We start from the raw sequence: 16,675 nt of genomic DNA, 5'->3' as shown, positions 1-16,675 counted from the left end.
GTATAAGTATTTTGTAATCTTTGTTGATGACTTTTCAATAATGACATGGATCTATCTTATGAAAGACCGTAGAGAATTGTTCTCTATTTTTCAAAAATTTCATGCTGAAATACGCACTCAATTCGGTGTTCATATGAAAATACTTCGCTTCAATAATGCCAAAGAATACAACTCCTCACCATTTCAGCAATACCTAGAACATCATGGGATAATTCATCAAACTTCTTGTGCCTACACTCCACAACAAAACGGTGTAGGTGAACGAAAAAATAGACATCTTCTTGAAACTGCTCAGTCCTTGATGATCAATATGAATGTCCCAAAGCGTTTTTGGAGTGATGTTGTTCTTACATCCTGTTTTCTGATAAATCGGATGCCCATGTCAATCCTTGGAAGTCAAACCCCTTTCTCCGTGTTGTTTCCCACATTGTCTCCATTTCCTCTCATCCCAAGAGTCTTTGGTTGTGTTTGTTTTGTTCAACACTTGGGGCCTGGAGTAGACAAGCTAGATGCTCGAGCTACGAAGTGTATCTTTCTTGGCTACTCGAGGACTCAGAAAGGGTATAAGTGTTATAACCCAAAATCTCATAAATCGTTTGTGTGCTCTAATGTCACCTTCTTTGAATCAGTTCCATTTTTCTCAGATGTCGGGGTCTCTTCTTCTCCCTCTGTGGTTCCTCTTCCTGTACCGGTTGTGGACACTCTTCCCGTAGCTCCCATTCCTACTACAGATGCACATCATATGCCTATTACTACAGAGAGGCCGCCAATTACACAAGTGTATACCCGTAGAAGTGCTTCGGCCCCTCCTCCACTTCAGCACCTGTCGACAGATCCTGCTACTGCTCCTTCTCCCTCAGATCTTGATCTCCTTATTGCTCTGCAGAAAGGTAAACGTACTTGTACTTCTCATCCCATTTCAGACTATGTTTCCACTGCTCACCTTTCTGCTTCTCATTGCAAGTTTAAATCATTACTCTCATCTGTTCCCACTCCCAAGACTGTACAGGAAGCCCTTACCTCCCCAGGGTGGCGGCAAGCCACGGAAGAAGAAATCTCTGCTCTACAACATAATCACACGTGGGAACTCACCGCTCTTCCTTCTGGTAAGCACACTGTTGGGTGTAAATGGGTCTATACAATGAAGTATCTTCCTGATGGCAATGTGGAACGATTGAAGGCAATGTTAGTGGCCAAGGGCTATTCTCAGTTATATGGTGTGGACTATATAGAGACATTCTCTCCTGTGGCTAAAATTGGTTCAGTTCGGGTGTTGATTTCATTAGTTGCTATGTATGATTGGCCTCTCGTACAACTTGACATCAAAAATGCTTTCGTACATGGTGATCTTGTTGAGGAGGTGTATATGGAGCAACCACCAGGGTTTGTTGCTCAGGGGGAGGCTGGTAAGGTGTGTAGGCTCAAAAAGGCAATCTATGGACTGAAACAATCTCCACGTACATGGTTTGGTAGGTTTAGTGAAATGGTGAAGGCCTTTGGGATGAAACAATGTCAGGTTGATCATTCAATGTTCAGCTTTAACTCAAAGGATGGGAAAATCTTGCTAGTTGTGTATGTGGATGATATTGTCATAACTGGAAGTGACAGCAATAGAATTGACAGGCTGAAGAAATTCTTACAGGACCACTTCAATACGAAAGATTTGGGGAAGCTGAAGTATTTCCTAGGAATAGAGGTTGTGAGGTCAAAACAAGGGATCAACCTACGTCAGAGAAAATATGTTCTTGATCTACTTGAAGAAACAGGGTTGTTAGGTGCTAAACCAACAGAGACTCCTATGGAACTCAGTGCCAAGTTGAGTGTGGATGCAGATGAAGAGTTTGATGATCCTGGAAGATACAGAAGGTTGGTGGGAAAGTTGAACTACCTGACCATTACCCGACCAGATATATCATTTTTTGTGAGTGTGGTGAGTCGGTTTATGCAACATCCTTGGGTTCCTCACCAGGAAGTTGTTTTGAGAATTGTTAGGTACCTAAAGGGTGCTCCAAGTCGTGGTTTGTTATACCAAAATGGAGGAACTCTTGAGATAGTAGGGTACACAGATACTAACTAGGCTGGCTCTATATCAGACAGGAGATCAACCACAGGGTATTGTACCTTCCTAGGTGGCAATCTTGTAACTTGGAAGAGCAAGAAGCAAACAGTGGTGGCAAGAAGTAGCGTAGAAGCAGAGTACAGGGCTATGGCCCATACCACATGTGAACTAGTATGGCTGAAGAACTTACTATAGGAGATGGTATTCTCAATTGACATACCCATGAAACTATACTGTGATAACCAAGCTATTGTTCACATCTCATTCAATCCCGTCTTCCATGAAAGAACTACACATATTGAGGTGGATTGTCACTTTGTGAAAGAGAAAGTGATAAGTGGGGTAATAACTACATCTCATGTGAGCTCAGGAAATCGGTGGGCAGATCTCTTCATAAAGGGATTGTCTCGGGGAAGAATAGATTACATTTGTAACAAGCTGGGACTATATGATATATACTCTTCAACTTGAGAGGGAGTGTTAGAATGCTCGAGTCAGGGGTATTTTGGTCATTCTGGTTTATCTTCTTGAAAGTGAAAGGTCTATTGTATCTGAGTTTAAGTTATGTGTCCCATCTTCTATGAGGGACAAAATAGTCTTTCTTGTAACTCTAAGTTTTTTGAATAAATTCAAGTGGGTCGGTTAGGAGAGAAGTGATTTTACATTCTCTCTTCTAGTCTGGCCAAATACTCCTCTTCTTCTTCTTCTTCTTCTTCTTCTTCTTCTTCTTTCTCTTTTCTTTCTTCATTCTTCTTCTCTACTTTGACCTAGAATCTACTAGGGTTTACTCACAGACTATAAGAGAACAAAGGAGTCACACCCACTATTACTCAGACTTCTTGTAAAACCATAATCCCAACTAAACCCAAGTTCCAAGAGTAGAAAAAATTTAGAGGCAGGTTCAGCCTTATAATTGGATAAAGAGTGAAGGAAATTGAAATTTAAGGGGCAAATCCCCAACCCAAAGATCCTCCCAGAATAAAACTTTCTCCCCATTGCCCACATCAAAATGAATGAAATTGAGAAAGGTTGGTAATACCTATATTATTGTTTTCCAAGGGGAGCTTGAAGAAACATGAAGTGCCAAATTTGCATCTCAGTCATTTTCTGCCAAAACATGAATTCTTCCAATGACCTTGTGCCACAACCTATCTCTTTCTAGAGGAAATCTCCAAAGCCATTTACCTAACAAAGTTGTATTTCTCTTAGTCAGATTCCCAATACCAAGGCCTCCTAGTTCTTTAGGCTTGCACACCTGTTCTCCCATTTGATTAGATGATCTTTCCTTTCATTGCTTGGTTCCTACAAAAAGTCTCTCATAGTTTTTCCCAAAAGCTTTGCAATTTTGACTGGTATTCTAAAGGTGGACAGGAGGTAGGTAGGCAAGTTGGCTAGGGTGGATCTAATTAAAGTGATTCTACCTCCCATAGAGATGTAATTCCTCTTTCATAAAGCTATTTTTTTCTAAATCTTTATACTACTTGTTTCCAAAAGCTTTCTGACATAGGATTACCCTATAAAGGCAGACCAAGATACTCTACGAACCAACTTCTAACCTCACATCCTAGTATTCCTGCTACCTCTTGGATATCTTGTTCTCCCACATTAATTCCTACCATACAACTCTTCCTCAGTTCACTTTCAACATCGAAACCCTTTGAAATCCATCCACTATAATTTTTAAGTTTCTCACACTAGATTCACTACAGTCCTCACAAAAGATGATTATATCGTCTGCAAATTGTAAGTGGATAACAATAGCCTCATTCCTGCCAACTCTCCAACCCTTACGCACATTATCTAGATTAGCTTTAACAATCAATTTGCTTAGCACTTCAGCAATAAAGGTAAAAACGAAGGGGGAGATGGGACCTCCCTACCTTAAGCTTATTTTTTCTGGGAAGAAGTCCTTAGCAACACCATTTAATAGAACCGAGAAATGCACTAAACTAATGCATGCTTTAATCCATTTCTCTCCCAATCCAAATTTTTCCTCCAACCAAAATTTTATTTGATCAATGAATTTTGGGTTTTCTAGCCACATATTTTCAAACATGAAAGGTGTGGGGCCTCGTAGACAGGTCTTCTGTGCCCAATTTTTGTTTAAATCTTTGTCTTTCCTTTCTCTCATTTTCCTCCCTCATAAGTGCCTAATTTGTGGTAAATCTCATCATAAGACCTAAGTTTAAATTCATTCACTTTCTTCTTAACTTCCTTTTGTATGGTTTTATACTTTTCCCAATTTTCTACCTTTCTAGCTTTTTGCCATTCTTTGTGACATGCTCATTTTAATCTGATTATATTTTGAACATCCTCATTCCACCACTAAGTTTTTTAATGCTTTTCCATCTCCCTTTATATTCTTGTAAGACATCCTTTGCTACTTTCTTTATGTTTGCCATTTCAAGCCAAATATCATTAATCTTTCCATCTAAATTCCAATTCCCTTCTATTACCAACCTATTTCTAAATTGAGCTATCTTTTCTCCTTTTAGGTTTTCCCACCTAATTTTATTCCCTATTTCTCTTCCATTTCCTGATGGGCACAACTACCACCATCGATATGTGTTGTTTTGTTAAGGTTTCTCCCAAAATAACTTTGCAATTTTTACACATCATTTGTTATGAAAAAAAATCTAGTTGAATTATGTTTGATCCACTTTTAAATGTTATTAGTTGTTCATCCTTCTTTTGGAAAAATGTGTTTAAAATTGCCATATCATAAGCTACTACAACACTGATTTCAGATCATATGTCATCAATAAATAAAAGAGATCACTTTTAAAGGTTATTAAGTTATTCAATATTTCTCTAACGAACCAATTACATATGAGAACCGTATTTAAATAGTTCTTTGGAAATAAGGATCCAACAGCTATTCTTCCCTTACTAAAACAATAAAAAAATATAGCTTTAAGGCAACAATTACTTATGATCCAAAACAAGACTATTGATATAGGAGCAAAGAATTTTTTTTTTCTTCTTTTTATAACTTTAAATTTTCTCATGTCAACAATTTCGTCCTTTTGTGCAAACTATGTTCAACTTCTCTGATGCTTGGATAGCCACCATAGATCTTTATAATCTGTTATCTTACCAAATATGATTTCAAAGATCCCCCTAGAACCCTAGTTTCTATAGTTTTAAAATGTTTGCCTAAAACTAGTATATATGTCCTTTTGTGCAAAATGTATGCCAAACCTAACTAAAATTGTTCACACTCTACAACTCTAATCTAACCATACCTATGAAATCTGATTATTCCTATCCTAGACTTACTTTATTGAAGTTTTTCACCAGCCTAGGAGAAACCTACCATTCCTGATTCTTGTGATAAGTCCATAGACCTTTTCAAACCTACAATCTCTATTTTCAGTTTAAATCACCCCTAAAACCATCCTAACCTCCCTAGACTAATAAATTGGCCATACAAATCCTACATAAATAGGGATTAGATCTTGTTAGGTACCAAAGCTATAAGCCATTCAGCCTTATATCCACTGTGGAACAAACATGTCACATCAGGAATCTTCCAAACAACTTGCAGAAACTCCAGAATAACCAAATAATAAGATCAGCACAAGAAAATATTAGAAATCAATAATAAAGAAATATCAAATCAATCTGTAGATTTATCTAAGATTACAATTCTTTCCATCTAGATCCACAAACACAAGAATCAGATTTCTTTCAAATTATTATTGGGTCTTTTGTTGAGCCAAAGGCATCAATTTCTTAGTTAGGGCAGCCTCTACAGATCACCCCAGACCTGTGGACCCCATAGGAACCTAATAGAATCCAAGTGAGAAAACCGCAATTTTTAGCAGGACTCTATGAAACTCTGATCCAGAGATATCCTCTTCTTTGTCTTATTCCATGTCTTCATTAGGATTTCAATTGCACTGGTGAATTCGCATAGGTTATTTCTATTGGATTACAAAACCCCCCAACTCCATATATTAAGTTCAAGTTAATAGTAACGTAAGTTGTTATTAAATCATATAGCACTGATGTGCATGTTTTTATGCATTGTATAGCATCCAATTTGAAAGCTTTAAACATCTTCAAACAACCATTTCAAGTTTCAACTTGAAACAAAATGGATACAGGGAATAGGTTGAGGATCATATACAAGCTACCAGTAGTTCAAGATTAGAATCAGTTAACATTTTTCAAATGCATCTAATATTTGGAAATTATAAAAAATAAAAAATTATTATAATGTCAAAGTAATATCATAATCTTAAATTCATATTTTTTATAAATGAAAGTAGTTTTATTAATTCAGATAACAAAGTACAGTCACCCTAGGAGGAGGCACGAGATGTTACCTCCCCGAAGGACTGAACCATATACACTAAACATACACAAGCCTGAAACACAATTACAAAGTAGCCCAAAACAGATCTCCCCTTGACACCCCATGCTTGGCCAGAGAATCAGCCATTGCATTTGCTGATCTGCTGACCCACTGAAACCTGACAGTCATATTTCTTGTCATCCATTTAACTTTCTTTAACAGATCCCTGTAGCCCCAACAAGCTGTTTCTGGACTTGTCAGCCAGCCCACTACTACCTTGGAAATAAGAAATAGACCATATTTCTGATTCCTCCCCATCTACACCAAATGAAAGACCACTGAACAGTGATCAAGTAACCAAAAAATAAATAAATAAGGATGTCTACCACATTTAGTAGCTCTCATAATTGATTTGCTGATGAAAGGCACTTTAGAACACATTGCAGCAACCACCTGCATGATAGCTTTAAACAGTAATTGAACTTTTTGATGACCAGAATAACAAATCTTCATGGATGTAATTTAAGAGCATAGAGAATCCATTTGCCTGTCAAGGACTTCTATACTGTGAAGCCAAATCATTAAGTTTATTATTAATTACCCAAAATAATATAAACATAGAAATGAGAGTAAAGAAATTGGAGAAGAAATAAACAAGACAATAAGATGGTGTTGGAAGGAAATTACGTTTAACATTATTATTATTGTTGGGGGTACTTATGCCTTTATATATTTTGGATAAAACCTATGATGCCAGAAAGACATGATACTGAAAGAGTTTTGACCAATCAGAACCGCCCTATGAATTTTGATGAATACTACCTGATTGGTTACCATTTCTATAACGCAAGATGATTAGTGATCAATTTTTCTAGTATCATAGTTGAACCCATGTACTTCAGGTTATTTTTCTCTTTTTATTATGACTTATGATTATGAGTAGATAAGTCATAGGTCTTGTATTAGTGTATCTCAACTTAAAAATACATGGGAAGGTAGCCAATGCTGCATGGCAGTCTTTTCATGTTTCTGTTTCTTTTTTTACCTCCAAATATCTCAGTGGATGGGTGACTGCTGTAGAAGTTTATTAAATCTCAAAAGGAAAAGCCTTTGGGGAGGGCTTAAATACCTTACCCCTTTAAGAAGCTGTACAAGAGGCCATCAGCTCATAACATATCCAAGAAGACATATGCACCTATACAATCATTTACATCGAAGAAAAAGTAAACCTATACCATCATCAGCCTCAAACTGCCAAATGTGACCTGGAAAATAAGAATACAAAATATAACAAAACTCCCTACCAAAGTCACAAGCCAAATTAGCAAGATCATCTGCAGCTTTACTACCTTCCCTATAGTATTGGACAAAGTGTATCTCTATATTAACAGCTTCTTTTTGAATTGCTTCCGACCAATGTGGGTAAGCCTTACCACTTAAAATGTCCACCAAAATGCTAGAACTAAAAAAACACCATTATCTTCTTGAAGCCAAGACTTTTAGCATGTTTAACTCCCATTAAGGCTGCACAACATTCAGCCACCATATTAGTCCCCATACAAACTAAGGCTGCATAAACAAAGATGACCTCATTAGATGATGTTCTAATAATGCAACCACCACCACTCAGGCCTGGGTTGCCCTGATATGCACCATCAACATTGATGACCACTTCACCATTTGAAGGAGCCATCCAATAAACCAATTTGAATCTAGAGGCTCTTGCCACTTGAAATCTGATTCCCAAAGTGTCCACCTGATTGCATTGAACATAATTCATTTCTTTGGGGAATTTCATACTGTTTGTTAGTGTAGAAGATCAAGACTGTAATCAGTCTTGAATCCTAAAAGGTTTTAGGTTTGTAAAACAGAAGAGAAGATGAGAGAAAAGGAGAGAATAGAAGAGAAGCAAGAAAACACAAGTTTCTGAAAGGAGGGACAGATTCTAACTCATCTGCCGCCGCCACTTCAACTTAATATTTATATGTTATGCTAGTTACAGGAAAGGACACATCTGCCCTTGGTGTTTATATCATAACACTTAACAATATAAAACTGAAAAGTAAATAACAACTAGAATAACAGAACTAGAATAACAGAAAAACATAACAAATAGACTAGGTACATTCTACCCTACGGACAGAGTGGCCCCACAGTCAGTTTCTCTACACTTCCCCTCAAGTTGGGAGTAAATGTTTATCATTCCCAACTTGGATAGATCCGCTTCTAGCTTCTTTCTTGATACGGCTTTAGTGAGGATATCTGCTAGTTGCATACTGGAAGTGATGTAAGGGAGGCATACTTCTTGAGATAAGACCCTCTCTCGTACAAAATGCCGGTCAACTTCAATGTGTTTGGTTCTGTCATGCTGCACTGGATTATGTGCTATATTAATGGCTGCTTGATTATCACAATACAGCATCAGAGGCTTCTCATACTCAATACCCAACTCCTCAAGTAGAGATCTTAGCCATAGGATTTCAGCCACTCCGTTGGCCATGGACCTGTATTCTGCTTCAGCACTCGATCGGAAGACAACACTCCGCTTCTTACTTCTCCAGGAAACAAGGTTTCCTCCCACAAGGGCACAATATCCTGAGGTAGACCGTTTGTCATCAAAACTCCCAGCCCAATCGGCATCCGTATAGACCTCCACCTTCATGTGGTTATTGTTCTTGAACAGTATACCTCTACCCGGGCATCTCTTCAAGTATGCTAATATTCTCTCTACTGCAAGAAGATGAGAAGTTCTAGGGGAGTGCATGTACTGGCTAACAACACTAACTGCATAACTAATATCTGGCCGAGTGAGGCACAGATATAGGAGCTTTCCCACTAACCGCTAGAACATAACTTTGTCTTCAAGTAGCTCTCCACTCTCTGCACTAATCCTGTGGTTCTGTTCAATGGGTGTATCTGTAGGTTTGACACCCAGCTTTCCAGTTTCAGCCAACAGATCTAAAACATATTTCCTCTGTGAGACAAAGATCCCCTGTTTAGATCTAGCAACCTCAATACCCAAAAAATACCGTAGTGGACCCAGATCTTTCACCTCAAACTCTTGATGAAGGAGCTGTTTGAGGGACTCAATCTCATGGCTGTCTTTTCCTGTCACCACAATATCATCAACATATACTGCAAGTAGTGTTAGTGAAGACTCCACCCTCTTGATGAACAGTGTATGATCTGATTGGGCCTGTACATAACCGAACTTCCCAAGAGCTAGTCAGAATCTGTCGAACCAAGCTCTAGGTGACTGCTTCAAACCATACAATGCCTTATTGAGCCAGTAGACCTTCTTACCTATCTCTGTATCATAGTATCTAGGAGGCAACTGCATGTAAACCTCTTCCTGCAAGTCCCCATTCAGGTAGGCATTTTTAACATCCATTTGGTACAAAGGCCAAGTGTGGCTTGCTGCAATAGATAATAAAACCCGAATGGTGGTCATCTTGGCTTAACGGGGCAAACGTCTCCAAGTAATCTATACCATAAGTCTGAGTGAACCCTTTTGCAACTAGTCGAGCTTTGTACCTCTCAATGGAACCATCTGCATTGTGCTTTACAGTAAATACCCATCTGCATCCAACTGGTTTCTTTCCTTTGGGTAAGTCAACTAGCTCCCAGGTATTATTTTTCAACAGGGCATCCATTTCAACTTGCATTGCACCTCTCCACTCCGGGACTGATAGAGCCTCTTGCACTATTCTTGGAATAGGGACATTGGAAATGGAACTAAGGTAGGACCTGTAGGTAGGTGATAGGCGCTCATAGGATAAAAAATGGGAAATACAGTGGGCTGTAGATGTGGTACAATGTTGTTTCCCTTTACGGACTGCAATCGGAAGATCAAGGTCATCTGTAGGAGGTGAAATGGCAACAATAGAAGAAGTCTCTGTGGGTCCTGGGACTGTAATGCCTGGACCTGGAGCCGCAGATGAGATTGGAGCTGGCCTGGATTGCTGATGATCGGGATCAACCTACCTGCACCGCCTGTGATAGACCCTCAACTCCTGATCCCTCTGACCACCCTCACCATTGCAGCTCCCCCTCAACTCCTGATCCCTCTGGCCACCCTCACCATTGCAGCTCCCATCACCCAATGGAATAGGTAAAGGAACTACCCCACTCTCACTGCTCTCCCTCTGAAGACATGGACCTAAACCCCTACTCTCACTGCTCTCCCCTTGAAGACAATGTCTTAAACCCCTACTCTCACTGCTCTCCCCCTGAGGAGAAACCCGACGATAATAGGGTGTCTCCTCAAAGAAAGTGACATCCATGGAGACGAACTTCCTCCCTGAGACAGGATCATAGCAGTAATACCCCTTTTGAGTTTGTGCATAACCAAGGAAAATGCAATTGGAGGCCTTGGGTTCAAACTTGGAGTGATGGGGTCCGAGAAGCTGAACAAAGCAGGTACAACCGAATGTCTTAAGGGGAATAGAAAACAACTCCTCATGTGGGTATAGAAGGGAAAAAGGAGATCGCAAATCAAGAACCCAGGAAGGAATCCGATTAATAAGATAGACTGCCATGAGGATAGCATCACCCCAGAAGCGAATAGGGACATTAGAGGTAAACATAAGACTTCTAGCCACCTCCAAGATGTGCTTATTCTTCATTTCTGCAACCCCATTCTGCTGAGGTGTATGAGGGCAAGAGCTCTGATGGATAACCCCATGAGTAAGAAGGTAAGATGCCAATGACTTAGCAAAGTACTCCTTTGCATTATCAAATCTAAGAACTTTAATCTTGGCATCAAACTAGGTTAGGATCATTTTGTGAAAGTTTTGGGTCAGGGCGGGAACTTCATCTCGTGAACGCATAAGATAAACCCAAGAAAACCGAGTATGGTCATCAACAAATAACAAAAAATATTTGTACTCACCCATAGAAGGAATGTGATATGGCCCCCAAACATCCGTATGCACGAGATCAAAAGGATGATTACTCCTTTTATTACTCAATGAATAAGAGTTTCTACAATGTTTAGCAAACTCACAGCTTTCACATTGCAACTGGGACAACTCATCAGACTCAAACAAAGTAGGAAACAAACTCTTTAAGGATCGAAAAGACAAATGACCCAATCGGTTATGCCAAAGCATAACCAAACTCACACTCTGGGAAACAAGTGACCTCTTACCCACTGACTCTTCCCGACAAGAACTCTCCCCGAGCAAATAGATCCCATTCGTCTCACGGCCAGTCCCAATCACCTTTTTCGTTTCCAGGTCCTGAAAATCACACCGGTCAGGGAAGAAAGTTACTGAGCAGTTCATGTGTTTGGTAATACTATTGACTGAAAGGAGGTTAGTATCAAGCTTAGGAACATGTAAGACAGAAGACAAGGAGATCGTATCTGATAACTTAATGTCCCCCTTCCCAGAAATAGGAACCAGGGAGCCATCAGCAATAGATACTCTATCCCTACCAGATGACAAATGATAAGAGGTAAACAATGAAGGCAAGCTAGTCATGTGGTCGGATGCACCTGAATCTATTACCCAACAAGGTTCAGTAGTACCTGGAGCTGAGGCATGGTAGGCTAAAGCTAGATTACCTGAATTTACGGTTGTAAGCTGACAACCCATCTCAGAAACACTACCATAACTGATGCTCCCAAAGCTACCTTCTGCCTGATTTTTAAATTCCATCTCGGTCAAGTCTTAAAACAACACTTGGACCACCAATCACAACCAAAAACAGTATAGGCCTGATTTGTATTCATAGTGTATGTGCACAACTGGGATAACTCTGATATGAAACCAACAAACAAACACAACAGTGGCTGTCCGTAGAGCTCTAACCCCTTTAAGAGAGTTCGAAAACCCCAAAAAACTCTGAAAAACAGCTTAGAAGGTCTGATTTGCCTTTGCAGAATTAGGGTTTTAATTAGTCCTTAAAGTGATCAATTCAGTTGCATAATCTAATCAGTACTGTATAGATAGACTTGCAGTAGGGTTAATATGAAACCCTAGAATCTGATCAATGCCAACAATAAACCTGAGGACAGCTCTAGGTAGATCACAAGGTTCAGTCCAGCACTAGGGCTTGCCGCAAGATCACTTTCAAACTCTAGTGCAGAAAGCAACAAGGCTGAGACAGTTACCCACAAGATTGTTACCACCTCCCGCAAGATTGATAGGCTGTTGCCACCTCCCGCAAGATCACTTCAACCTACTTTTCTTAGAAAAGTAAATGACTTACAAGAAAAGAATTGATCTGAAAGCTGAAAGTTGATCCGAAACTGATCTGATCTGATCTGAAAAGACAGTTACTTTTCAAACAGAGTCAAGGAAGTAAGTCTGAAAGCTGATCCGAAACTGATCTGATCTGAAACTGATCTGATCCGATCAGAAATACCAACACAAAACCGATGTGATCTGAAACTGGTCTGATCCGATCAGGAGTACCAACACAAAACTGATCTGAAATCAATCGCCTATCAATCTGAGATGCTGTTCTCTGAAATCACTACTGTGGGGCCCACTACTGTGAGAGCAAAAATAGGGTTTCAACTGTAGGTTTGAGGAAAATTAGTGATCTGAAATCACTGAAATGCTCAGCTGCACTCTCCAAGCAGTCCGCACCAGTGGGACTTGTCGTAGGGCACTGTGAAACCCTAAAAACTAATCCCCTTTGAAGAGGAGGGTTCGGCCCAACAATCAAACCCTAGAGACAAACTTAATCACAGTTCGGCAAGCCAAACCCTAGAGCAAACTTGAACACAGTTCGGCCCCTCTTTCTAGATAGGTCCAACCTATCTCGGCTGATTGCAATCTCTAAAAATCAGTAAAGAAACAAACTTACTTACTGATTACCTGCCTTCGGTGTACTATCTTCTAGGGTTACCTGAACCCTAACCTTCGCTGACTCTTCCTGATTACCAACTATCTGCAAGCTACGGCAAGTCTTCAACTGCTGCGAACCTCTCCTGGTAATCTCCAAGATTCAGCCGCCGAAAAACTTCTTCAAGACTTCCAGCCCTAGCTAGTTCTCATGTGGTCGGCTGGACTAGATACACATGAGAAGCCCTAGATAGGCTCTGATACCATGTAGAAGATCAAGACTGTAATCAGTCTTGAATCCTAAAAGGTTTTAGGTTTGTAAAACAGAAGAGAAGATGAGAGAAAAGGAGGGAATAGAAGAGAAGCAAGAGAACACAAGTTGCTGAAAGGAGGGACAGATTCTAACTCATCTGCCGCCACCACTTCAACTTAATATTTATATGTTATGCTAGTTACAGGAAAGGACACATCTGCCCTTGGTGTTTACATCATAACACTTAACAATATAAAACTGAAAAGTAAATAACAACTAGAATAACAGAAAAACATAACAAATAGACTAGGTACATTCTACCCTACGGACAGAGTGGCCCCACAGCTGTGGGGCCCACATCAGTTTCTCTACAGTTAGATTTAGTTTTATTTCTGCTGATACAGTGTTGTCAGTTTAGGATGTTGTTAGCATGTTCTTTTCTTTGTTTAAGTTCTTATTTGTGGTAAAATAAAGAGGAAGAGAAGAAGAAATAAAGAGGGAGAGAAGAAGAAAAACTTCTGTATTGATAATGTGTTGATAAAACATGTTGAGCATACAACTTAAATAAGAAAAGATAGGAGAGACAAACTCCTAGAATCTCTCTCAATTAGGGATTGATTAAATCTTTCCCTTAATCCTAGGATATGACTTTCCTAATTTTATTCAAATCTAATCTTTCCTAAATTTATTCAAATCTGTAATCAATCAAATCAAATCTTTCTAAATTTGCAGCAAATCATATCTTTCTTAATTTGCCGCAAATCATATCTTGCCGACATTATAATTAGGGTGTGCCGCAAGGGGCATCTTTGTAATTTTCATTTCTTTTATTTTACATCATGTTAATATAAATAGGAAGCTGGGCACTGCCAGCTCAACTTTTTGACTCTCAAACACTTTTCTTCCTCTCCTCTTCTCTCTCTCCTCTCCTAGAAAGAAAACATGGTATCAGAGCATAACTTTGGGCGATAGGAGTCTCTTTTCTCCTCTGAATCACATTCATTCCACCCAGTTTTCTGATTCCTGGACAGTGAAGGCAAGAAACCCTAATCGGACTGATCAGAACCAACTGTTGCTGTTTTTTCTGGGTTCTTCCTTGGTCATAGCACCAAGGTAACCCTAGTAGGAGGGGGCCAATGCTGTGAAGGCTCTCTTTCTTTTGACTGATGCTGTGAAGATTAAGTTTTGGACCTGCACCTTTGTACAGGTGCTGTACAGGGGTGTGTGATCCCCTTTTGTCACAGGTATGTGTTGTGATTGGTTGGTGTGTGTTGTGCGTAGACCAATGGTAACTGAAGTCTAATTTTCTGGGTTGTTCCAGGATTGTTTAATTGCTGCTAGAGGATTTCAGCAGAATGGTTTGTTATTTCTCGACTGTTTTTTGAACTGTTTAGTTGAAGTCTAATTTTCTGGACTGTTCCTGGATGGTTTAATTATGTAGAGAACACTGATGTGGACCCCACTGCAGTGGTCCCCACTGTGTTCGTAGGACAGCAGTGTAGTTATTTGTTTCAGTTATAGTAGTGTCAGTTTGAGTCAGTTTGTTAATTCAGTTGTTATTTATTTCAGCTTTTATTTACTTTATTTATTATGTAAGTACCAAGGGCAGATGTGTCCTTTCCATTATGTACTAAACATAACCTATAAATATTAAGAGAGTGGCGGCGGCAGATCAGTAAGAATCTGTCCCTCCTTTCAACAACTTGTGTTCTCTTGTTTCTCTTCTATTCTCTCTCTCCTTTCTCCCTTTTTTCTTCTGTTTTGCAAACCTAAAACCTATTAGGATTCAAGACTGATTACAGTCTTGATCTTCTACTTGGTATCAGAGCCTATCTAGGGCTTCTCATGTGTGTCTAGTCCAGCCGACTACATGAGGACTAGCTAGGGCTGGAAGCTTCAAAGAAGTTTTTCGATGGTTGAATCTTGGAGATTACCAAGAGAGGTTCGCAGCAGTTGAAGACTTGCCGCGACTTGCAAAGAGTTGGTAATCAGGAAGAGGCAGCAAAGGTTAGAGTTCAGGTAACCCTAGAAGACAGTAAACCGAAGTACATAAGTAAGTTTTTTTTCACTGAGTTTCAGAGACTTCAATCAGTCGAGATAGGTTGGACCTATCTAGAAAGAGGGGCCGAACTGTGTTCAAGTTTGTTCTAGGGTTTGGCTTGCCGAACTATGTTTAAGTTTGTTTCTAGGGTTTGACTGTTGGGCCGAACCCCCCTCTTCAAAGGTGATTAGTTTTTAGGGTTTCATATTACCCTACGACAAGTCCCACTTGTGCGGACTGCTTGGAGAGTGCAGCTGAGCACTTCAGACCTACAATTGAAACCCTAATTTTGCTCTCGCTGCAGTGGGCCCCACAGTAGTGATTTCAGAAAATAGCATCTCAGATTGATAGGCTGCCTGGTACTGTGCATGCCGATTGATTTCAGATCAGATTTGAGTTGATTTCTTGCATATACTGTGATAGGCGATTGATTTCAGATCGGATCAGATCAGATTTCAGATCAGATCAGTTTTGTGTTGGTTTCGGATCAGATTTCAGACTTGCTTGCTTGACTCTGTTTTCCGGTATAGTTGCTCTAACAGTTTCTAGCCACTGAATCTTGATCAAAGATGGAGTTTAAGGGTCAGGGAGAAAGTAGTTTTGGAAACCACAGTTATGGTAGTGAATCTGAAACCGGGTTTCAGATTACAACTATGAGATTTGATGGGTCAAATTATTTGGAGTGAGCGCAATCAGCCATGATGGCTATTGGAGGAAGGGGAAAACTGGGTTACCTCTTGGGAGATGTGAAAGAACCTTCCAAGGAGGACCCAACATACACCAAGTGGGTTCAAGAGAACTATTTGGTTATGGCATGGCTGTGTAATTCTATGCAGCCACATATCAGCAAAAATTATTTGTGGGCAAAGACATCCAAAGAGATATGGGATGTTGTGAAAGAAACCTATTCCCAACCCCTTAATGTTGCCAGAGCCTATGAACTGAAGTGTAAGGTGAACAGCCTTAAACAAGGAGAGAAGCAAGTTTTTGTCTACTTCTCAACCTTGAAATCCTTGTGGCATGAAATTGACCATCTAGAGACCCTTGAGTGGGAGAGTCCCAAAGATGCACAGACTCACAGAAAGCAAGTCGAGATGAATAGGGTATTTGAGTTTTTGGCTGGTTTGAATTCAGAATATGACATTGTGTGACAACAGATATTGACAAGAGATAGTGTGACCCTCTCTCAAGCATACTCCCTGGTGCATAGTGAAGAGACCAGGAGGAA

The 16,675-nt window shown here is 39.8% G+C and overlaps 1 protein-coding gene across 8 annotated transcripts in view; it reads right to left on the bottom strand.

Moving 5' to 3' along the window:
• Window positions 1-16,675, bottom strand: part of HINT3 (histidine triad nucleotide-binding 3) — a 77,043-nt gene that overhangs the window by 17,236 nt on the left and 43,132 nt on the right. For 4 of the 8 annotated variants that reach the window (XM_088963077.1, XM_088963083.1, XM_088963079.1 and 1 more), the window contains exon 4: window positions 6,746-6,812. In XM_088963077.1, the coding sequence (XP_088819203.1) occupies window positions 6,746-6,812 (67 nt within the window). The remainder of the gene's footprint in view (window positions 1-6,745; window positions 6,813-16,675) is intronic. The other 4 variants (XM_088963078.1, XM_088963080.1, XM_088963082.1 and 1 more) reach the window with 1 other exon arrangement.

Source organism: Nelumbo lutea, chromosome 1, assembly GCF_056320005.1.
Source record: "Nelumbo lutea isolate HS-2025 chromosome 1, American lotus-T2T, whole genome shotgun sequence".
In the NCBI taxonomy this organism is placed as follows: Eukaryota; Viridiplantae; Streptophyta; class Magnoliopsida; order Proteales; family Nelumbonaceae; genus Nelumbo; species Nelumbo lutea.
The sequence above is the reverse complement of the archived record's forward strand: the minus strand, read 5'-3'. Positions and strand labels throughout refer to the sequence as shown.